General features: G+C 42.4%; 1 protein-coding gene across 4 annotated transcripts in view; it reads right to left on the bottom strand.

Annotated features, from left to right (window-relative positions):
• The window catches only part of TLE1 (TLE family member 1, transcriptional corepressor), an 88,045-nt gene that overhangs the window by 46,957 nt on the left and 16,355 nt on the right, over positions 1-24,733 (bottom strand). For 3 of the 4 annotated variants that reach the window (XM_019628376.1, XM_019628377.1, XM_019628379.1), the window contains 2 exons: positions 14,065-14,127; positions 12,463-12,567 (listed from right to left, as the gene is read on the bottom strand). In XM_019628376.1, the coding sequence (XP_019483921.1) occupies positions 12,463-12,567; positions 14,065-14,127 (168 nt within the window). The remainder of the gene's footprint in view (positions 1-12,462; positions 12,568-14,064; positions 14,128-24,733) is intronic. The other variant, XM_019628378.1, reaches the window with a different exon arrangement.

Here is a 24,733-nt window from a genome sequence, read left to right as displayed (position 1 = left end):
GAGGAGGAGGAGGAGGAGGAGGAGGAGGTGGCAGTGGTGGCATGGGGGCAGGGCAAATACAGATGACATGAGAGGATGGAAGAAAGAATAGGTGTGATACACACACACGTGAAGGGAGCAAAAAAGGAAGACAGAGGGAGGGAAAAGGAAAAAAATGTGATTAGCACTTTCAGTTCATCAAAAGATTTCAACTACTCAGTTAGTTACTTGATAAGATACAATCTTCCCAAAATATAATCCTCAGATCTACACTGTCACTTTCTGGCATAACTCAGCGCCTGAGAGTATAGCTGTTTATCATCAGCAAGCCTGGCTAGGTTAGTAGGCAATCACACATCGTAAGTGCCGCCAGGGATAAAGTCCAGTATGTCATTGAATCTGCGATGCCATAGATTTTTAGATTTAAGACTCATCCTGATTTCAGAAAGGTTAAAATCGTGGCTATGCATCCTACAATACAGTAACTACATGCTTGAGTAGTGATCAGTTATTAGGTGACTCCATTTCACCCCAGCAGTCTTGCGTTAACTTACCACAATGGTATGATGAAACAAAGCCAAAGTATTATCTTTAATTAACAGAACTGAGAAAGCAGGAAGAACCAGCATCCCTTATGTACCCCACCCCCAGGCACTGTGTGTCCTTCTTCACTAAGCCCTTACAGAACTGTAAGGAGGTACTGACATTCCCATGTCTCAGAAGGAACCAAGGCTTGAAGCGCTGAGAAAACTGTCGAGGTTCTCCAGCAGGCCAGGAGGGAGTAGAGTCAATGCAGGAACGACCCTTAGGGCTGCATTTTAGCACCACTGTACCATCACACACAGCGGGAACCTCAGGGAGCCAGGCCCGGGACAGCGGGAAGAAACCTTAGCTAAGGTAAAGTGTTGTTTAGCCCTTTCTTTCTCCGAGCTCTACACCCCAAACCCAGCCTTTCAGTGTCAGAGGAAAAACCCTAAGGCCCAGAGAGGCCCAGAACCTTGATAGGAACACACTCTTGCCAGTCCTGTGAGGCACCAACCATGGTAACGCAAGTCCCCCTTCCCAAAGGCCTTTACCTCTACTGCTTAACCCATTTGAGAGTATAGATCTGTTCACATTAAAAAGTATCGTTGCTCTCATATATTATATTTAAAAGCATGTTGTAGGGAATGAGAAAGTAGTCAAGAAACGGCCCTTGTGCCATAAATCTGGCCACATTTCAGCTGTCCAACACAAAACTCATTTTTGATGAGACAGTAAAAACGATTAAAGCTCAATTTCTAACGTGTCATGTTAGGAAATTCTTAAGATTCTGATTTGTGCTCACTTCCCTGGGACTCAATTACTTGTTTTATTTATTACCCCCTTGCGTGTACTGAATATATTAAATCTTCATGCCAGATCTTCAGTAATTTCCACCCAGACCACTGATCTTTAATTGAAACCCAAACGCGTTCCCGCCATCAAGAGCAAGAGAAAACAGCATCTTAAAAGTAGAAATCGGTGTCTACGATCATTTTACAGTAAATCTTCAACCACTACTAGCATGTTTTAAAAAATCTGCAGGGGCCAATGTTCTCTTTAAACTTCCATTCCTTCCAAAGACAGCCCAGTTCTAATTAGAGGGAAATTGGAAAAGGGGCGAGGTCCGAACGGGCAGCATTAATGGTGTTCTTGGAAAGTATTTAGAAAGCTACTCATTGGCCATTTGAGATCACAGTAACAATTTCTTTACGCAGAAAATCACCTTCCTGTCATCCCGAAGACACTAATTCTTGCTCTGTCACCTTTTAAGAGCTCGGCAATCGCAAGACATAAAACTGAAGAAGCTGGAAGCAGAGTCACGGTCCACTAGGCAGGCTCATTAGCACTTAATTAGGAACTAGACACCTGCCATAAGAAATGTGCTTGGAGAAGGATGAGGACCAGGTCTGCCCTACCAGCAATTACTATCATTACTTGGAGAGTCAGAGCTATGTCCGGCTTCTGGGGGGAAGTGCAGTGATGCATACACAAGCGAGTGCATCGGGGTAATTAAGCGCTGAACTGGCTAGAAGATGAGCGAGGCTAAGCGGAGGGAAAGGCATTAACTACAGGGTGGAGGTCACTCCCCCATCACCGCTCCCTGCACACGCCGCTCCCCCAAAAGCCAGCATCGAGTCACCAAAAGGCAACTACAGGGGTAGGATTTTATGTCAGGGCAAAGGCAACATTTGGATACTCAAGAAGGAAGTGGATTTTCTACCAAACTCAAGTTAGTTTGTAGAAAGATGAACTGGAAAGCATATTCTGATATTACTGAAAAGCAAGATGAATAAAGGGGCTTTGCTATAGCTGTGACGCAGACTGCCCAGGGAAACCCAACATTCCGGCTACTAACTACCAGTGGGGACATCCCACAGCCTACCTGGCCATGGCTATCTCCACCTCTACCCTGCGCTAAGCTTTCCCCTTCAAGAAATAGCTCACTGTTCATTATTAAAGGCAGCCGGGGTCCTCCATCTGTAGCTTGGCCATCATGAAAGCTGCTTCTAGTTTTTTTTAAAGCAAAATTCTATGAAAACGGAAAAGAGGCTATTGCTGTCTCATTCTACTTCTTTATCCTGCCATGTACAGCTCCCAAATACGTATTTTCATACCCAGTATCTTGGCCTCAGTTCAGAACACACTTGAGGCAGGGAAGGTGGGCATCATGGTTCCCATTTCACAGGTGAGAGTGGCTTGCCATGGGGCTCCCGGCCAGAACGGTGATGGCAAAACTTTGTTCCCTAGGACAGAAGTTCTCTTGGGACGGCTACAGCCCAGTCATGCTCACAAGGAGGTACAGATTGCGCAGTCCCAAGCGTCAGGAAAGGAACAGGGCAAGTTTTTGCTCTACCTGAGACTTCCCATTTCTCTCCCCAGGTAACGAGAAGCTCAGGGCGTACAATACTGCACACTCACCACTGGACGTTTACCCAGAGAGATAAACCCATTTGCACCGTGCAGATGCAGCAGTGGCAGATGGGAATTTGTTCTTAGGTTTACAACTCAAGAGCGCCAACCTCCAGCCCCCACTTCCTGATTCTCTGTCCCTGTATCTGAAAAGGGCGCTATCTTTGCTCCAGCTCTCTTCCAAGGAAGCTTATAAAGAAGAATGAAGCCTAAACAGAGAGAGCTCTGGCTTCTCTCAGCAGAAGATGCTTAACCGATAAGAAGTGTCATTTCAAAGATAAAATATTTATGGAAATGAATCAAGGGTCCACATCTTGGAGAGTGAAACAATTAACTCCAAAAGAGTAGCCCACCTGCCCCACAGGTCCTTGGAAGAACAGTTTTTCTCCACAAGGCTTACCTGAGACAGACAATCTAGTATCCATCACCTTTACCAAAAGGAAAAAGAACAAAAAACAAAAACACATGAATGCTACTTAAAAATATAGTTTAGAATAGAAGAGATACTGACATTGCTATACAGCCAGCAAAACCTCAAAAAACCTAATGGCTCTGCCATTAGAGTTTACATGCATCAGTCCTCTATAGACCCAAACTTGAAAATGTCATGGGAAACTATTAAATGTTTCTCAACAAGACAGCAAGGGTGGGAAAAGTCAACCATCTATCCATTCATTAGCTTACACTAATTAGTGAACTTTTTTTCTTAAGTTAATGCTTTTAAATTTATACAGCTCAGAACACACAAGCAAAACAGTTTATCTAAAGCTATCAGAAAAGGCACTTTTAATGAGCAATGGTGGTTTTTAGAAACACAGTTGGTTACTCAGGCCATCAAGCTAGACCAGCGGGTTCTCAAACAGCAATTTTGACACACACACCCCTTTCTCCACCCCAGGGACAATTGGCAACATCTATAGATATTTATGGTTGTCACAACTGGGGCTAAAGCGGGTAGAACACTACTGGTATCCAGTGGGAGAGGCCAGGGATGTTGGTAAACAGCCTACAAAACACAGGAGAGCTCCCCACCACAGAGAATTATTGAGCCCCAAATGTTAATTAGTGCTCAAGTTGAGAAATGCTGGTCTAGATCTAAGCTGGAATTCTGTTCCATTACATTAGACTTCATGTTCCTGAATCCTAGGGACTTGCCAAATTGTTGCTTAAAAAATAAAAAACTTTTCAACATTCAATTGTTTACTGACCCTTCATCACCATCAAGTACGAGTACCCTGTCACACTCAAAAAAAAAAAGGGGGGGGGGCATCTGCTTCCTAGAGCTGACTCTACTAACAATCTCAAAATGAAACAAATAAAACCTTCAAGTTGTGTAAAACAATTTGAGAAAGGCCTACACTGAGAGCTTTTCCATATTGGTGTTCTGGTGCCTCAGAGGTGATTATGGACAGGTTTAGGTTGGGGGACACGATGAATGTACTGGCTCTCACCTAAACAGTGTGAATAGGCTGGGAGTGAGACAAGTAAAACAAACGCCAGACTCTGAGTTAATGATACCAAAACCCCACAAGGAATAAAGGAGCCTCATCCCTGTCACACAACAGCCACACATTTAGAGTTTTAATTCACATTCTACCTAGTGCAGCCTGGATCAATTATGTTACTACAATGAAACTGACTTATGGTGTTTACATTCAGGGCTTTAAGGTAACACTGTAGTGTTTTTACATTTTTGTTTCTAAAACAGGTGTCGCGTAGGTGTCATCACCTCAGAGCTCTGCCTCTACAAACAGAAAGGGCACCCAGAATGAAAGTGAAGGCCAAGCCCCACCCCCCACCCGCCATGGATGCGAAGTTCCTTCTCACCAGCCACTGAATCAACGTGCAATTCAGAAATTTAACCCCCTTTATCACCTCAGAGAAAACTATGTCACACAGATCACAAACTGAACCCAACCAGAACTAAAGCCATGCCCCAAATCGCATCTCTAATGCTAAAAGCGTGACAGTAAGTGGCATTTATAGCACTTGGTATTTAACCACTTTCAAAGCGGAAAAATGTGCAAGTAGCATTTGTTGACAGTTCTTTCCAAATCACTCTTACTTGATTTCAGCTATTTCCCTGTTCTTTAAAACACTCAGTTCTTATCTTGGGAGAGTGCAGAAAAAGAAAATTGGTACGCTACAGTAAACAAGTGGGAAAAGTGGGAGAGAGCTGTGTGGCAGCAGAAAAATCAAGGACGCTACTCCAGGAGTTATCTGAAAGCCTCCCATTATGTGAATGGCCTCTCCCGTGAAGAGGGGCAAGGGTGATAAACAGGCAGAAACTGCTTCCTGGGGCCAAGAATTCTCGAGCCACTTGAAGACAATTAAACAACAACAACAATCCACTGAAAGGCCCCATCTCAATGCAGGAGCACACAGAGAATGACAGAGAGAATGCAGGCAGGCACCAGAAGGAAGGCCTAAAATTCTAAAAAGGATCTGAACTCATCTTTCTTCTTTCTACATTTCAGTTAATCCACACATGGCACCTCAGCCTACATCACCACGGACTTGATCGTCCCATCTGCCAACCCAGGGTGACTGTTATAGTTGTGACAGTCACCAGAGCCCTGGGACTTAAAGGCCTAAATTAGAGTAAGTTTTTTAAACACTCATGTTTATTTAGGTAAATACACTTCTAAAACCACATATGGTTTTGATGAAAAGATTCTCGATATTATCAGCCATCAGGGACCGGCAAATCAAAACCACAAATGAGATACCACTTCATACCCACTAGGATGGCTAGACTCAGAAAGATGAAACAATAACAAGTGTTGGAGAAGATGCAAAGAAACTGGACTTCTCATCTACTACTTTGGAAAACAGTCTGGCCGTTGCTCAGAAAGTTAAACACAGAGTTACCATTTGACCTGGCGATTCCACTCCTAGCTATAGGCCCATGAGGAAACATGGCCACACAAAAACTTGTACACAAATGTTCACAGCAGTATTCATAATAAATAGCCACGAGATGGAAACAACCGAAACGTCCATCAACTGATGAGTGGGTTAACAAGGTGTACTGATACAATGGAATATTGTTCATCAATGGAAAGGATTGAAGTACATGCTACAACATGAATAAACCTTGAAAACTTCATGCTAAGTGAGAGAAACGAGACATAAAAGGCCACATATATGATTCCATTTATGCGAAATGTTCAGAATAGACAAATCCAGACCGAAAGACTGGTGGTGACGAAGGCTGAGGAGAGGCGGGGTAAGAGGACTGACTGCTAATGGGGATGTGGGATTGCTTTTTGCATCATTACCAATGTTCTAGAATTGGGTAGTGGTGATGGTTGCACAAGTTTGTGAATATACTGAAAACCACTGAGTTATATGCTTTAAAAGGGTGAATTTTATGGTATGTAAATTATGTATCGATTTTTTTTAAATGAATAGATGTAACTCATAAAATGGGGTGCTCTACTCTCTAATCTGAAAGGGGGTCAACAGTATGCTTTTTCCCAAGAAGTCAAGTACAAGTCATATGCAAGTATGTGGGGAATTAAAAAGGAAGCAATTCTTCAAAAAGTTTTCTAATAACTCAAAAGCGCACTAACTGTTCAGAAGAACCTCCAGACATTGAAACCAAGCCCAGCATTTGTCAAAGAGATACCTAGTTGTACTTTTAAAAACTAACTTGAACCAAAGAAGTAGGAAGAAGTAAGATGCATAAAAGGCTTCTTTGCAATATTGCTCCTTCCCTTTGAATAATAAAATGACTGGACTACTAGAATTTAAGTGGAGGGTATGTCACTAAATATAAGTTAGAGCTAGAAGATCTATGTTTGTTGTAGCCATTTCATTTTCTCCTCTTGGTAACAAGTTATGCATTATTCTCCTAGGGCGAATTTGTTTTATAAAGAAACTTGCAGCTGGGTTATTGATGGGTTTTCCAGGGATTAACTGCATACTCATAAGAATAAGAGGCTAACCTCATCCTCTTAAACTTCACACATTACAATCCTATAGACAGCTGACAGCTACAGCCAGAGGAGAAAAATAATCCAACGTTTTGCTAATCCTTAAACCAATCATCTCATGCAACAATGGTGAGCCCTTTAGGTCTACAACTCAATCTCTTAAGGACAGAAAGTCTCCTGCTATAGACACATCAGGAGTTTGTATTCACAGCCATTCCCTACACAAACATGCATAGCCAGACATCACCAAATACCTTATACTTCTTTTATTCCATACTAAATTGTTTCAAAATATAGAGAATTCCAAATCTGCCTCTGAAGTAGAAATATACAACTTTGACGAATAATTGGAGCCCCAAACCAGAGCCCCATAGGCTCTGACAGAAGTGATATTCATAGAAAATAAGTCAGGCTATCTCCAAATAAATGAGAAAGAAAAAACATGGTTACCTATGTTAACCCCCAATTTTTTGAGTTCCTGAAGTTCACAGGCATTTGCTATGGGAAACCGCTCCAATTTTCTTACACCCAGCAGTTAGCAAGCATTGAGGCAGCTACCAGAATCTGGCATTTTGTGGTGTGGGAAGCACAGCCCCCACTCACTGGTCCTCTGGACACCACTTTGAGCTCCTGTCCTTCCTTCCAATTCTATTGCAATGATCCCTACTGCCTCCCAGTGCCTGCCAAAGCCTTCTTCCCCGCTGCCTGACGCTGAGTAAGGACACCAGGGATGCCTGTCCTCACAGTTTTGCTTCTCTAGTCTCTCCATCTGTTCTCAACCGAGTCCCCTAGGCTTTGAACTTTAAATGTGTTCATCAAAAGCTGAATGGCAGGGCTTTTGCACTGCAGTGTCCTTATTAAAAGTCATTCATGCACAACAACATAACAGAGTGAGCAGAGCCACTGGCTGGGTCTAATCTCAACACTGGCCTCCAGGTGACCACTGGATAAGACAAAAGAGGAGGTAACCCACTGCTCGGAGCAGCCACCCCTCACTAGGGGCTTGGCCAACTGGACCCACAGATCTGCTACAGCCACTTTAAGACACCAGGCAGATAAAATTGCAATTCAGGGAGTCAGGACCACATGCTGGGTGAAAGCTGCCAGCCAGGGTGCTACCCCACAAAAGCCATGCAAGGTAGATGGTACTATACATCTACAGATGGGGACACTGTACAAGGTCACAAGCTAAAACGTGACAGTGCCAAATGTCCTACTCATGTCCATCTGATTCTCGGCTCACACGATGCCCTGGGTTACGTAACACAAATGCTCTTAGAAAGATGAACACACACCACCATAAAGTTGAGTAGCAGACATTTGATTAGAAACAGATATACAACTTATGCAATTGTTTTCTTTAAAAAAGAAAATCACACTCTGTTAGTTTTTTTTACTTTTTAATCAAAAACCAACCCTCTTTCTTGAGGGGGTGGGGAAAACTGGCTGGGAAGGACAGGGGAACTTCCTGGGGTGAAGGAAGGAAACAATCTACACCTTGAGAGAGTGTGGTTCCAGGGGTTGTGCAGTCACCCAAAGGGATCAAATGGTACATGTAAGATCTGTGCATTTCACACATATAAATTATACCTGAATTCAGAAAAAAACCAGTGTGCATGCAGATATGTAAGTATCTAAGTCTATACTATATAGGTATAGATATACTATATAGGTATAGATATATAGTATCTATTAATTACAGCATGGAAACCTAATTAAAAGATAGCACTAGTTATTTGGAATCCCAAATTCAACTAAAATTGATTACTTAGGATCAGTCCAAGTAGAAAAGAGTCCTTAGTTCCCAACTCCCCAAACAGGACAGTGGGCAATGATCCCAAAGAGACTTTCTGTCCATTTTTTCTGCCTGCAGGTAGCCATTAAGTATCCCACAAACAAAGCGTTACATCATTAACTAATCTATTTTGTTTTTGAGTATTTTTAACAGAATGCCAAATTTAAAAAATCTTTGAGGGATGCTCCTTCAATTGTAGAGATTATCCTGATGTTTAAAAAAGTCAAAATCTCAAGTGAGCAAGTTCCCTTCACCCAATGAACCGGTTTTCCAAAGCACAAGTTGTGTGTCAAAACAAACAAACCCTGTGCCTATTAAGATCACTGCATTATTAAATACTTTCTATTGTTGCAAGAACATAACATGTTTAATAGCAAAAGCACTCATAAAACCAACATTCAAAAAGTAGGGCTGGGGCCGGCCGAGTGGCTCGTTGATTAAGAGTTGGCTTGGGACGCCAGCTCTGAGCAGCAGGACCCCGCTTCGGATCCTACATGCGGGCCAGTGATGCTGCGCTCTCTACAGCTAAGATGGTGAACAACAGCTCGACCTGGAGATGGGCTGCCGTGAGGCGACGGCGTAGGCTGCAGTGGGGCTGGCTGGCAGGTGGCGTGAGCTTTTGTGGGCTTCTGTGAGCCACTGTGAGCAGCCGTCCAATGGCCAGTGAGTGACTGCCTCATCTGGGAAGAGTGCAATGATAACACCAACATGGGCCAGTGAAGCAACATCCTCCACAACTAGACTGAAGAACAAAAGGACAGCAACTTCTCTGTTACCCTTCCCTGATTCCCCAATGCTGTTCCCCTCCCCCAATTCCCCAATAAAATCTGTAAAAAAAAGAAAAAAAAGTAGGGCTGCAGTTATCATTCTGTCACTTATCAAATTTGCTATCAATGAAAGCTATAAAAGTTGTAAAACAAAAATATTTCAAAAGTTTCTCCAAATATTAACAATGCAAGAAACGTATGTTTCTACATACCAGTAATCTATGAAAGATGAAGGCAGATGCTGTTGTGGGAAAGATTTATAATTCAGTGCTTTCCATCAGATATGAGAGCTAAGTTTTCCATGCTGATAAGAAATGGGCACCATTAATCCCCTCAACAAGGATGGAAAAAATATAACCTCTCTCTTCCTCCTAACAGAGCATCCACAGTCCCAGGACACAAGCGGAGTTGACCCAGAAGCTTGGTGCCCTTGAGAAGATTTAACTTCCTCCAGGTTTGCTAAAGAGAATTATCTGCAGCCCTGTCAAGCAAGCAGTAAGCTCCTTGATTGTACCTTAAAGGGAATGAGAATGTTTCGGCTCATTTGCATTTTAAAGGGTACTCTTTCATGATCTTTCACACTTGTAATAGATGTCGAAACCGTTAAATTACTATTTCTTTTCTTAGCCTGAAAGTCGATGCAGACGAAGAGCGTGGCCTCTCCCATTGTTCTTTACCCTAAGTCGGTCCCTGAACAATATTGACAGCTGCTATCAAACCGGGCTGCATTTACTCTGCGCACAGCTGCTGCTTGTAGGAACAGACAGCCTCCCGGAGTCTCCTCCCCTCTGGGGAGACAGGTTGACACACTGCATGTTCAATGAAGGGGTGCAAAGGTCCACTGAATTGTCAACCCAATTTTATGCTGCTTCGATTTTCCAGGAGGCACGCAATTCCTTTCAAGCAAAAATCAAGCATATGCCCAAGCATGAAACTTATGGTGCAGGATAATTATTGATCACAACAAACTTTAAAAGAGCCTTCTGACATAAATTAATATACTGATCCAAAAATTACAATTATAAAAACCGCACATGCCAGTATGCTAAAGACATGCAACTGGCATGAAGTCTTGCGCTGGGCCCAATTCACTGATTTGGGTTATTGTTGCTAGCGAGCAGAGCTAATCTGCCTTTGTAATCTCAACAACATGTTTCCTGGACTAAAGCCACTCATAAAATTAGCGATTCATCTACCCTTCAAAAATGACCTGCTATTTTTACTTTCTGATTCTTCTCAAAATGAGTATGACCTATAAACATCTGGTTCATACAATTCCCTCCTTTCTAATGTGTCAGACTGGGCAGTGCCTTTGAGAATTAAAAAAATATGAGTTTTACCACCAAGAAATGAAAAGTAAAAATTTAGAGCCCATCAGAAAACAAACATGTTCCACAAAGTTTAACTGGGTACTTGAGAACTACTTTGCATATGTTTTCCTTTAATCAAAACAGGCTTTTCTCCGTCCTCATTCATTTGGGTTAAAAAATTCTGTGCTCAAGCTACAAGTACAATCTGCTATTAGTCTTTGCTAATCAAACATGGTACATGCAAAAGTACCAGTGAATATTTGATTTGATCTCTGAAACAAAGCAATTCATTACACAAGAAAAGGGTACAGAAGGCAGCAGACAAATGCAGATGTAATTGTGTTTTTTGTTGAATGTGATTAGAGAGCCCACTAAGTAACAGTCAAAAATGATACTAAAGGGGGAGGTATGCAGCGCCTGGATCTGGGGGTGGGGGTGGGGAGTGGGAGTGAGACGAGGAGGAGAGAATTGTTTATACAGAGCTAAGCTGTCAAGTGTAATAAAGCAGCTTGAATAAAATTTAAGCTGAAAATCCACTGAAGCTCCCCATTTCAGGGAGGAAAAAGCTATTAAAAGGAAATGAAGGTCACCCTCCCAGTTTATTTCACCTAATTGACTGCCAATAGCTTACCACAGGCAACCCGACTGCAGATCTGCAATTGAGAAACTGATGAAAGGCGAGTTTTCAAGCTGAGGCTCATTCTTTAATCCTCCTTGGCTCTTATGTTTTTTCCCCATCTCCAGTTGGGATGTAATTTTAAACCCTGATGGATTAACTGGTTCCATTGTCTGTGGCCGTCATTGGACTATGGCACTCTTAATCCGTACAGCAGCATGTCTAATTATCATTACAAAGTGTCTCAGGGAACTATAAAGACCAGCAGGGCATCTTCTCACAAGCAATTAACATAAATTGATAAATGAGTGATTTGAATCCGCTCAAGGCACTCACATATGAATAAAATCAGAGAGGACAGTCCCTTGTTTCAGCAACTTCTTTCACTTAGTCTGGAAGGGCAGAAAACCTGAGAACCATCCTGGATCCTGCGGTGGGGGGGTGGGGGAGTGAACTCATGCAGGGGAAGGACCACACGATTCACCAGGCTCATTAATGCAGAGCAAATGACTTGTGATTGACAGCCAGTCACCAGTGAGGAGCACCAACTGAACTCAGCACAGGGGAGCAGAGATCTGATGGAAGGCTAGAGGGCACTAGAGCAGACAATGATCACTTCTTCAACTGCAAAAGTGTTCTTTTCTTTGGGGTGTGACTTAAAAATTCATGGAGGAGGCACAAGAAAGAGAAGGAGCAGTTACATAGGTTCCAATACCCTAGGAAGCACAAGGCAGAAGCAAAGATAACTAAATGAAATGGTCATTCCGAGACTTGTGACCTCACTGTGATTTAAAGTTGTAAGAATAAGGAAAGCGTTTCAAATTCTAACCTAAACCTTTTTTTTTAACCTGACTATTGGAGCAAAAGTGGTTTAAGTGTCACAGGATAAACGATATTTTCCCATTAAAATGTAGACTGAGTTTTTGGCTCCCAAAAAATGTTTCTGCTGTCATCTCCCTTATGCTAATTTCTCTTGCCCTATACACCTCGGCATACCTGAAACGCCCTCCTCCTCCCAGCCTTATCAAACAGGTCAGTGCTAAGATACACAGTATTATATTCCTATATACAGAGACAGATCAAGCCATCAAATTAATAAGAAATGAAAGCTGGTTATACACACTGTAGGAGGTAGACCTGGTAGGCCACGTACCCCGATGATGGCATTCAGCTCTGCCATGGTCACCTGTTTGGCACGTTCGACAGCCTGCGCCACCTGTTGTTGATGCTTTGAAAACAATGAGAAAAAAAGTGTCAGCAAGGCAGCCAAGAACTTCACACTGTACCTTCCCACCATGACCACAAAAAGACAAATGCCACATGCAATGCACACTGAAGTATAACACAGATTTCAATGCCAAGTTTCACAGAACACACACACAATAGGAAAAAGAAAACACAGAACTGTGCTTCCCTGATTTCTAACCAACACCAGTCACCGCTTAGCTTCTTATGGGAAAACTTGGCTCGAAATGGTAGAAAGTCAAAAAGGGTAACGCAAATGGTAACCCGAGGCCTTAGAAAATAAGCAGTATGAGATTTGGAAGATCACCCTGTTTTGAAGAAGGGGTTCACTATGAGAAGTCTGAGCAGGTAAAGCTTGCAGCCGTTTTAAAAAGCCCATTTCGATACTTAAAATTGAAGCATTAAATCTGTGATCCCGTCTCTGGTCAAAAAATCTCAACCCACTAGTAGTTTTGGGGAACTCTGGGGATTTCTCTCCTTCTTTAGCCTTTTAGTTTTCACCCTCCATGGGAGAAAGAAAGGCCCCCACTCTTAGTATGCAGGCTGGAAACACCCTGCCCACCTCCCAACTCCACTCACAAAAACAAAGCACACCTTTGGTTTGGGAGGCATGAGACAACAGCACAAACAACAAGACCCAAAAGGCCAACAAATCTAAATTGTAACATCCAGCAATGTTATGCTGGAGGAGGCTACCCTGACAGCAGAGATGGCGCTAACCAGCACAGAGCAGTCGGCGCCAGCTAAACAGACACCCAGTATTCCAGCTCCGAGGCCAATAAGCTCTTCACTCTGTCTCAAGATATATGCACCTGTACACACTTAAAATAGTGTAGCATTTATGAGCTTGTAACTAAAAGTAAGGTAAACTTTAAGACCAAACTAAAATACTGGTTTTTGAGTCAGTTTCATAGATTACTCCTTAAGAGCTTTTCCCCCACAAAATATTAAGGATAAACCTCTATGACTTTGCAACTTAATAAAATGGCTTATATATGTATGTAACTCTGTAACGTGCATACTTAATTTTAAGAGCATTAGCTTCCACTCCCCCCATGGAGAACAGTAAGTCAGCCACTGTACAAGCACAAATGAAATACCCGCTTCCACGGTCAAGCCAACTCTTATGGGACCATTTTTAAAAGCCAGTCTAAGAAAAGCTCTCCAGAGAAAGGACACTTGTAATCATCAGTAGCTATCAAGCTTATACTCTTCCTCAAAGAAAAGAGAAGTTTTATATTTGATACTCATTTTGCAGTTTTCTACAGAAAAAAATTAATTTGAGGTTGAGCTATTGTCACCACTTCTACAGTGTGCCCTCAGATCTGTTAGATGGAATAGCAGGGGGTTTACACACTTCAGCTGTAACAGATGTTCTTCACACTTGTTCCTTGTGATAAAATTAACATCTTAAAACTAGCTAATTTGCAAACAGAGAAGCAACATAATTGCACTTTAACAGCTGAACAGTTTTACTTACTTCCTGAGACAGAAATGGGATGACTTGTGCACAAATCGTATTCAATCTCTTGGCGATTTCAGTCTATAAAGACAAAGCCATATAAACGTTTAGTATACTTCATAATCAGTTCAGAAAGATAAAATTTCATACCCAACACGTGAGCCCTCTGCTACCTCACTCTTGAGGGCATAAAATTGCCTGCCCAGGCTACGTTGCTAATATTTATCTTAAGATAAACAGTAGATATTAATCCCACTTGCAAAGTAAGACATAACTGCATGCTTTATTGTTCACTTAAATAAGAGCTAATGAGTAGTTTAATTGAATTGGAAAATCTACGTGGTGTAAGGCTATATGATCATTTAACCTGGTGATTGCAAACCCATTCGTATACTTATTCAATTACGGCGTACCACGGCACATTTACGTAGTTAGAGCAAGTTCATTCAAACTGGTGTCACAAACCAGGGGAGCAGGAGCGCTGTCAAAGCAGTGCAGCCAGCTTTTAAGAAAAGGTCTAGACGGAGGAAGGGCTGAAGAAAGTGGCCCACAGACCTTCTTCCCACTTGTCCCAGCTCTTGCACAACTGAAACGGGACTTCAATGTTAGTAGCTTTCACTAAGTCTCAACATTTCTAAGAGGCCAAGAAAATACTGCTGCAACAGAACACAAGTCCAGAGGGACAGTCAAGTGGAGACATTCTAGGTATCTGTAGTTTCACCACAATTCAGCATCAAATGTGAAGACCTCACTGACAGGGCCCAAGGTTCAGCAGAACGCGACAAAACATGTCTTGCGTGTCTGCAGCACGAGCTGTTTTAAAGAAAGTAGGAAAAGTCTCTGCTTAGCTCCAAGTCCACAACATCCTTCTGCTACAAGGGCCAAACTGGAAGAGAGGGCAGAAAGGACTCTCTGCATCCACCTAGGATAGGCTCCACCTGCCTGCCCCACCTCTAACACCCGCCAGCAATGCAAAGCTGCTCTGCTTCCCTCTCCCTTTGAAGAACCAGATCTTACAAAAAAAAAAAAAAAAAGTCGTCTCAAAGAGTCCCAGCTTCAACCTCATCATTTTCTGTCAATGCTTACTAATGCCGCCTCTGTTGGTGAAATTAGGCAATGAAACGGATCACGAGAAGAAAATTATGAAGCACACAGCCATCCATGCCCTTGAGAAATAGGGAACGGAATGAGTAAGATGAAGTAGAAATCTCAGAAACCATATAATCAAGTACATAAAAAAGAGCTGCCTTTTGTCCTCTTAAGATGATTCTACTGGGTTGTCAGAAAAGTCATGATGCATTTTTGCAAAGAAAAACACAGAAAAATACGTCATGGCTTTTCCTACAACCCAATAGTTAACTGAGCAACAAAGCCTTTGGTTTGATGGGATAGGATTTAGGCCAACCCAACTGAATTCCCCCTGACCATCAATGAGAAAGGGTTCCATCTTTATAAATAAATGTACTGGGTCGTTGGGAAAGTCATGACGTATTTTTCTATGTTTTTCAATGCAAAAATGCGTCATGACTTTCTCCACGACCCAATAGTACTAGAAGGGGAAATGACTGGTACAGAGAGCAAACCCACGACCTTTCTTTAATCAGCAGGGCAAACAGATGTATGCAAAAAGGGTGCAGCTGTAGCAGGTGTAAAAACAGAACAGGGCAGCCCCACCCAATTCATCTGATCACAGCCACTCACTCCAGCTAACTCAAGGTCATGGTTCTCCTCGAAAGCATGGGCAGGCTTCCCTTTGCTTTGCAACAGAGTTCTGCACTATGTATCTGGCGATATGTAAAGAAGTAGGGATGCTCTTCGTGGACTCTTGGGTCCTTGCTCCCTACTCCCTACCTGCCATACATCCCAACAGCATTTCCCCCTTCTCCAAAATTCACACTTAAGGCTTTCCAATGTTAAAAATGATTAATGCTCACATTAAGCACACACAGCTATAGATAAATAAAAAACAAAGTTAAAATAACCCTAGGTCTATCATCCAGGGATAACCCTGATAACATTTTGGTGATTCTAGGAAGCATCATTCCAGACTCTCACTAGATTTGTATGCACAAACCCAGGGTGGAGAAATATATTTTTATACCAAGGGGTCCCATTATCTATGCTGCTTATCTGTAATTTGTTATTTCCGCTCAAAAATGTGTCGTGGACACCCTTCCACTCAATAAATACAGATATGAATGAGGGCATCATCACTGTAATCCATTATACAGCATACTGATGTTTAAAATCTCCTAATATTTATGTTTCATCTAATTTTCCACAATTAAAAATTCTCGGTCACATACCCTCTACATAGATCTCTAAAAGGAACCCCTAGAAGTCAAACTGCTAGGTCAAAGTGTAGCACATTTTAAATTAGAATGCATGCTGATAAACTGCCCAGCAGAAATCCTTACCAATTTATATTATCGCCAGTCTATCAGGATGCATGTCAATATTGGGTTTTGTTGACCTTTTAAAAAAGTCTTTATCCATCTAATAGATTGAAAAATTACCTCACTTTTATTTGCATCACTTGGATTCTTCCTGAAGTTGAACATCTTTTCATATATTTATTGGCCCATTGCATTTTTTTCCTGTCTCTATTTTTCCTTTGGTATTTATTCATCACTGTCTTTTTTGTAGTAGTTCTTTCCGTATGACAAATGACTCTTTTCCATAGTTTCTCCAGCTTGCCACTTGTCTTTCAACCTTGATTACTCTGGATTTTTTTATTGTGCATAACTTTAAGCTTTTATGTGGTCAAACTAAAGAATATTATTCCTATGTTCCTGGTCTTTGGGTCACAATTAGAACATCGCAAAATTATAGAAGCCATTCTTAATTTTCTTGTATTGCTGCTATGGCTGTACTTTCTAAGCTTAAGTACTTGACCTTGATGAAATTTATTTTGGTTTAAGAAGAAAAGATAATCTCTTTAATTAATAATAATGATTATATGTGTTGTATTACACAGAGCAGCTTCAAGATAGAACTGAACTTAACTGTCTGGGGGTGATAGTTAAGAACTGGTCTGAATGGAATGAACTCGTAAACCTTTAATAATATTAAACTTATTAAAAACAAAATAAAAGAAGTACAGATTAAAGCATAGATAATATAAGTTGGGTTAGAGTAGGTGAGACTGAAACAGGAGAAGAAGGTGAAAGATCAAAGCTCAAATTGATGAAGAAACATCAAAAGCCATACACCATCTGTCCTGGGGATTCTAAATAAATGGTTTGGAGAAGAAATGGAAACATGAACATCAGAGGAGGGCCTCTGCCAGCTGTCTCTTCCCTCTGCCAGGTCTCCAAACCTGAATCTTAAAACTACCCTCTGACAAGAGAGCTTGATTCTGAGCAAGGATGCCTAAATTCAAATCTTACCTCTGGTTTACCCTGAAATTCCCTGAGCTGCCCTGGCTTCTCTACAAGGCGCATACGTGCCTCCAGGCAGCGTGAGGGTTCCTTGTTTCCCTGACAGTGCTTTGTAAGTTCTAAAATATCACCACAGGTGGGTTTCAGAAACATTTTTCCCAGCCCTTAAAATAGCCCAAATAGCAGCATAAAAGCTGACAATGGGCCCTAAGTATTATGTCTTGCTTCAATGCAAAGGTATTCTTATAACTGAGCACAAATTAACAAGTGGTGTTTTCCACCCATGCTTCTCTATTCCTGATCACAGAGTTTACAAGCAGGTTAAACTCGATATTTGACCCTGCTTAAGCCGGTATTAGGAACATTCTGTAACCTTTCCAGACCTCCTTCAACCTCAGCCAAAGGCTAGACAACGCCGGTGGGAAAAAAAAAACTTCAAGCTAACTGTATTTTCCACCTAGAAATCATTTTCCTGACCAAAGCTGAAGACATATTTGGTACATTTATAGTCACAAATGCTTATAAACTTTCCTTGTGCCTCTATTTTTGACACCGTGTAAGGCAACAGCATTTAGTCAGCACTCAAGAGTTATGCCCAACCCAGATTTTCATGGAAACTTTGTGCCCTGAAACTTAACCAGCTGGGTAAGGGCCCTGCCATCAAGCCTTACCTTCATGGATAGCCACCACCCACTGGGGCAACAGAAAGCAGGAGTCCAAATTATCTGTTCAGGACCATCTTTTATTCCCCTTGCCAATGCCAACCCTCCTCACTGACTAACTTATGATAATAGAGTGGTCCTCATAATCCAAAACCTTGGATTTGCATCTCAGCAAACCAGTACTAGGTGTCCGTAGTAAGTCATGTCAACTGCTGGGCCACAGTTCTCTTACCACCAATCTAGTTCAACGTTTCATAAAAATCAAGTACACTAATATGGAAACCACAGCTGAACTATTACGAACAAAGAGCTGTATTCTTATCTGAACCCTTCAAGGCCTGCCTCACATCCACTTGGAAGCTGCCCCTTCCCCCCCCACACACACACACACACACCAGCACACAAACTCCTCTAGGCCCTTCAAGGTCCCCCACAGTGTTCACTGTCCTCCGGGAAACTCAGCCCACATCTTACATAATAAAGCTTCCGTACAGATTCTAACCGCTTCTGGCATACAGCCTTCCCAACACAACAAGAGTACCCTCCGCCACGAACACTGACCACAGAGCGCACAGTCAGCAGGCTTTAAAGGGAGGCTTCACGGACGAACACAGAATCCCCACGCACCCTCAATTCAGCGGTCAAGATACAGCCAGATAAACCATAACACAACAGTGTTAGAATACGGCTCTGTTCATAGGAAGAAATCATATTTTAGGTTAAAAGACAAAATTCAACTGAGTAATCTGGAGACATTGCTGGCTTTATTCAACGATTCATGAAACCGGGCAGCATCCAACCTGGCACACAGAAAGGGGTTCCAAAGAGCTGCACGAAAGGAAAGGTGATGATGCAAGGCAGAAGGGGTGCAAAAAGGAAATTATTAGCAAAGAATGCAGTATTTCAGGCAAGTCGCCCACCTAAGGGGAATGGACGAGGCCTTATTGGGCGATTCACCAGGTAATAATACCTGCTGACCAGGTAATTCCAGGCTGACTGGTTTAAGGTTACATTCCTGGGAGAAGCTGAAACTGCAGTTAGGTTAGGTAGTAAGTCTTGGTTTGCCGACATGGGGCTTAGTACAAGTGACTCCATTTTGGGGCCTGTTGTTTCTTTTTACACTTAGTAGGTATAACAGTCACATACCTGTATATTTTAACTGAACTAAATATAGTCAAATACCTCAAAGGCTAGGAATGAACCAAACCCTGGTGTGCTTTGCAGGGCTTTTAAAACTGAAGACATGTTCTGGGCATGTGAACTTAAGTTTTAGAATTTTATGATTCCTAAAAGCTCTACTCTCCCTTTTCATACTCCTTACACCTCATCTAATTACAAGACTGAAGAGGCCACTCCCCAATGTCTGCCCACTTCTCCACTACACACAGAGTAATACATAATGAGTGTTGTTTGAAGCTCAAAACAGGGTGAGGACTGCTTAAGAGTAATTGCCCATGGTCTCAAAGCAATCCAATGGCACCTTGCCCAAAGCCAGCTTAGGGAGGGGAAACTCCACCACCATTAAATTGCAAATTGATGGATCATAAAAAATGCTGCTTATGCTGAGGGCTGGCAAACTCATCTTTTGGTTTCCTTGAACCAAGCAGGAAGCCAAGAGAAAAACACAGTGGAGTGTTGGTAAGAAGTGTCTGGCAGCAGATAAACGGGCAACAACATGAAAACAAAGTACACATAGGAAAATAAATAGATAACGTCTAAATCCCTTCTGACTAAAAGTTTCTAAGTCTGTGAAATGACGTTCAATACAGAAAAAGAGTGTTCAACCTTACCAGCAACCCAACAAAATGCAAATCTGGTTCTAAGGTGTGTCATTCTTCACCAGTTATGTTAGTTTATTTTTAAAAATTTATATAAAATCCAATGATGATGAGTCCTCCGGGAAACTGAAACAACCATAATGTTACTGATGGCAGAGTAAATTGGTAGTCATCTTGGAAAGCAACTGGGCAGTGTGTTTCCAGAGCATGAAATTATTCAAACCCTTTGGTAAGACTTTATCCTAAGGAAATACTTCAAATGAAAAGCATTCCATGCATGAAGCTGTTCACTGCAGCATTAGTTTCAAAGCAAAAGAGAAAAAGCCAGGTAAAGATGTTACCAGCAATTCAACACATCACAAGTATCTGCAGAGATTCTGAAAACCTTAACATTTGCCCACCTGAGAAATCAGTTGTCTAATACTAGAACAGTTAAATACACTGCATCAACCCAAAGGCAAGGCGAGTAACTATTAAAATCATATTTATGATAATGATGCTTAAATGGCCAACACATTTACTAAATGAAGCAGGAGGGGAAGTACAAAGACGTGATATTAGTGTGCCTGTGTGTTTTTACAATACATGTATGTGGCCAAGGACTGTTAAGTTGATACCCAAAATAAAAACAGTGATTGTGCTGCGGTGGTGGGTACCGGCGACTTTTTTTTCCCCTCCAGTGACCTTGTAAACATCACCCTTGATTTACTGTCTAAACGTATTATTAAACTGGGAAAGGAGAAAAGGGCAGTCGGGCCCACCACATCTGTGACTGACAGTGACACTGAGTCACAACAATGCTGGCAAACCCTGAAACTATTTGGGTGCCCAGCCCTCTTACAATCCTCAAATCACAAGTGGAGAAACCGACTTCTAAAGGAAATGATTTGCTAAAACTCATAAAGCAAGATTAGAAGCCACATTCTCTGCCTAGTCCTTTCTCCAGGAAGTGGAAGTGGGAAACTGGAACTTACTCAAGACCAGAATAAAGCTGATAAACTCAGCCTTCTTTTGCACAGCAACAGAGCCCAAACAGGACTCAAACAGCACGAGGCCGAGGCCGTGTCATCCCTGGGCCAACAATTGTCCCACAAGAAGCAACCCCAGTCTGTCAGTGACGGGGGCACTGTATGCACTCTTGCTACCCTGGTGGAAGTGCTCTGCAAAGCAGAGTAGGCATTTTGCAAGGGATCGCAGGTATAAATTGCAAACCTTAGATGAGCAAGTTGCAGCCAAAGAGCACTTTAGTCCTCTCCTTCACGGGCAGAGAAAATCAGTGCATGGGCCCTAATATCAGACAATCTGGCCCGCCAATAGAGCAAAATCCACAAAAACACACCCACAAATACTTCTCTATTTCCTGAAGATGACATCTGATATACCTGGCTAAAAATTCAAGATGTTTGAATAAAAACCACATACCCAAAATGACATATGCAAAACACTGCAATCTTTCAACACACCCCTCCCCTTTACACGAGGGGGAAGGTTTCGTGGCCTAGAAACTTCCTTCAGGACCTCCTCTATGCATCAGAGTTACTGCCTCCCACCATGGCACCTTGCTTCACCAGTAGTCTCATGAAAGGGCAATCTTACCTTAAATTCTAATGCCTCATAGTAGCTTTCTGTTTAAACAGAATTACGTTGATAAAATGACCAATCACATTTTGGAGAAATCCGAATAAAAAGAACTTGGGAGTATCTTTAAGTCGAGGCTATAAAGGTTCATGAGATTATGAGTAATTCTCAACCTTAAAGAGTGCATTGGGATCACCTGAAAGACTTGCTAAAGTAACAGATGGCTGAGCCCCGCCCAGAGTTTGTGAGTCAGGAAGTCTGGGGCCCAAGCATCTGCATTTCTAACCAGTTCCCAGGTGATGTGCAGTTACTGAGCTCAGAACCACAGCCTGAGGAACTGCTGCCATCCCTTAACCACAAAAGCGGCAGTCTACTGCTTAGCACACAGCAGGTCTTCTTACACCTACGCTCTAATCTTCAATGCACACAGGTCCCCTGTGAGAATGGACTGACAGGTTAAAGAAACTTGCCTAGGGTCAGAAACAAGGGGCGGGGAGGTCAGGCCTGCCTCTCCCCAGAGGCTTGTCACAAAGGATGGCGGCCTTCTCCACACATTTGTACAAAATAAGACCTAGGCCAGAAAACAAACCGGGGGTGTCAGAACACATTTGCCTACTGTGGGCAACAAGCTCAAGCAGTCTTCACTTAAATGATTCCACCCATGGCAATGTAAGATCGCCCCTTCTTAAACCCTATGATTAAAACAAAACAAAGAGTACCAGATGACAGAAACCGTTTAGTGGCTCAATTAATCAGAACATAAGTCACCAATTACTGGCAGATAATAACTTCTATGTTCCAACTCCCCCTCCCTTGGCAGCTCCTACAGCATTCTAAATCTGAGCCCTTTCCAACTGGGCGCAGGCTCTATTCCTTCACTGCTCCACGTTCACACTCGAAGCTTCTCTGGAAACAAGGAGGGGTTAAAAGAAAGGGGGAAAAAACTTGCTGAAGGCTGCCGGGGGCGGAGATAGCAACACTAATTGCTCCCATTCTCTGGCTCCTCCAGAGACAGATTGCAGGGGCCTGCATCTCCGGAGAAAGCTCTCGTGTCTTCTTCGTGGCAGCTCTCAGCAGAGCAACTCAAGTGCCCTTAATTGTTTATGTTCTTAATGCAGAGTCTCTTGAATGCATTCATTTTTAATAGCAGGCTTGAGTGTGGGGCCCATCAAAGAATGACAAAGCAACTCTATTCATTGGTTCGCCTTCCTGGGATGATGGTCTTTTGATTTATTTGCAAATGACAAGCTTGGCAGGGCCCACTTGATGGCTGCCCTCATTTTTTTTTTAAGAATTCAGTTGCACTTCCAAGTTGAAGTTGAGTCTGCAACACTATTTGTGTAAATTTTTCCCCCTTCAGTTCCTTCTAATTAATGACTTAAATGTTTTGACCCAACTGTTGCCAAGCAGAGCATTTGGGGTCTAATTTGTCATTTTGGTAAAGATGCATCCTTGACAAAAGCATGGCAGCTGTTTCAGCGCCTAAACAGCATTATTTCCATTATTCAGAAGCCCTCGTTACGGGGTTCAGGGAGCGCTGTTCACATGAAATCGTATTGACTTGTCCCGTGATGGAAAAAGACAGCTTTTGGCGACCTCAGAGGAAAATGCACTGTTACGCCACAGAAGCTTTTTAAGACAAACTACAGAGTGAGTGAGTCACAGAACACACTGTGAAGTCACCACCTATTGTTCTCAGAACGGAAAGAGAACAAGCCTCTCCTGGAACACACCCCAGCAAGCCTACACCTTTCACCCTCTTCACAGGTCTTAGTCATGAGGGAGTGCATGAGAAATTAGATAATATCATACAATAGCTGGATCAGTGGGAGGAAAAGCCAACTACATCACCATCATCATCGCAAGAAGGCTAAAATTACAATCATGAAAATAAAATATGCCTTTGCAAAGACAGAGGCTACACAGGAATACGCAAAAATCAAGTTACCTCTGAAAACCGAGTTTATGAGGTTGTTTCAAAATTTGTAGCCTTTTCCTTGCAATGAAATGTAAAGCACTTCCTTTTCATCATAGCGATCTTTAGGCCTCTGTAACCTGTGTTTGGTTGATGCTGGCTTCCAGCGGTCCACAATCACTATCTCCATGCCTTCCATCATGACAAAGCACACCACTGGTCACACTGCTCTCAAGCCCTGCTGATGACTAGCTTGATGGTTCCCTATCACCCACCTCCCCGCATCTTGTTTGGAGATCACTGGCTGGATAAGCTGTTTGGTGTGCACATTTCCCTAACAGGCTGGAATCTTTAGGCAATTCAGATAGTGAGAGAGAAATCTCCTGCCTGAGGTGATCATGCTATAACTGAACGACCCACACAGATGAATGACACTGCCACTCTTCTTCCAGAGCCAACTTCTTAGGGAAAGCAGCACTCCACCAGGAAGCCAATACCATGTGGCATGGCCACAAGTTAGATGTGGGTTCACGTGATGCTAAGGCCCCAGGGCAAAGCCATGGAGGCCCCAACTCATTCTCGGTCAGGAAACCCCAACCCTGGGCCTTACTCCCCCAAGGATGAGCTACTGGAGTGGAGGTCCTTCGAGAAGAAGACAAGGTTCCTGTCCTTCCCAGTTGGAAAGTGGGAATCTTTTTTCGATCAACATCATGTGCCACGAAACCAGCAAAGCTCCAGGATGCAATTTCCCCTCAGAGTGGCTGCAAGGCAGATTTTAAGGCAGGGGAGTCTACTGCAAATTGGGAGTCTGCCTCGGCCTTTGGAACTGCTATACCCAGCATGTGCAGGCACATCAAAGGTGGGGAGCTACTGAGGTCGAAAAAGAACTTGTGCACAATGAAGTCAACAGTCGAGAAAAATTATTTTCTCAAAAGCATCTTAGATAATGATTAATATGAAATCTGGGATTCTGGTGAAAATTTTCAAAGCATAATCTTTTGGAAAAGCTTTTAAGTATTTAAGAAGATGCTAAGTACAAGGATCCTAGAGCGACTTCACTACTGTATTCAAGATTCACAGAAGATTAACTCAGCTATGCAGGTGGAGGCAAACAGGAATATCATGTTAAATACAAATTAAATGGTTCTTAAAAAAAAAAACTCATCATCTTATCACAATACAATCCACAGAGAAATCTAAGCAACAGAAAAATATTCATCATTTTTCCAAGATAACAATTGAGCTACTTTCAAGGAAAAAAAATGGTATTCTGTATGAGAGAAAATTTATTCAGGGTTACATGGATTGACCAAACATATATATATAATTAAAAGTATATCCAAGAGGGCCAGCCGAGTGGCGCGATGGTTAAGA

Source organism: Hipposideros armiger, unplaced genomic scaffold, assembly GCF_001890085.2.
Source record: "Hipposideros armiger isolate ML-2016 unplaced genomic scaffold, ASM189008v1 scaffold_784, whole genome shotgun sequence".
Taxonomy (NCBI): Eukaryota; Metazoa; Chordata; class Mammalia; order Chiroptera; family Hipposideridae; genus Hipposideros; species Hipposideros armiger.
Note: the sequence above shows the minus strand (reverse complement) of the source record. Positions and strands in the feature narration are given on the sequence as shown.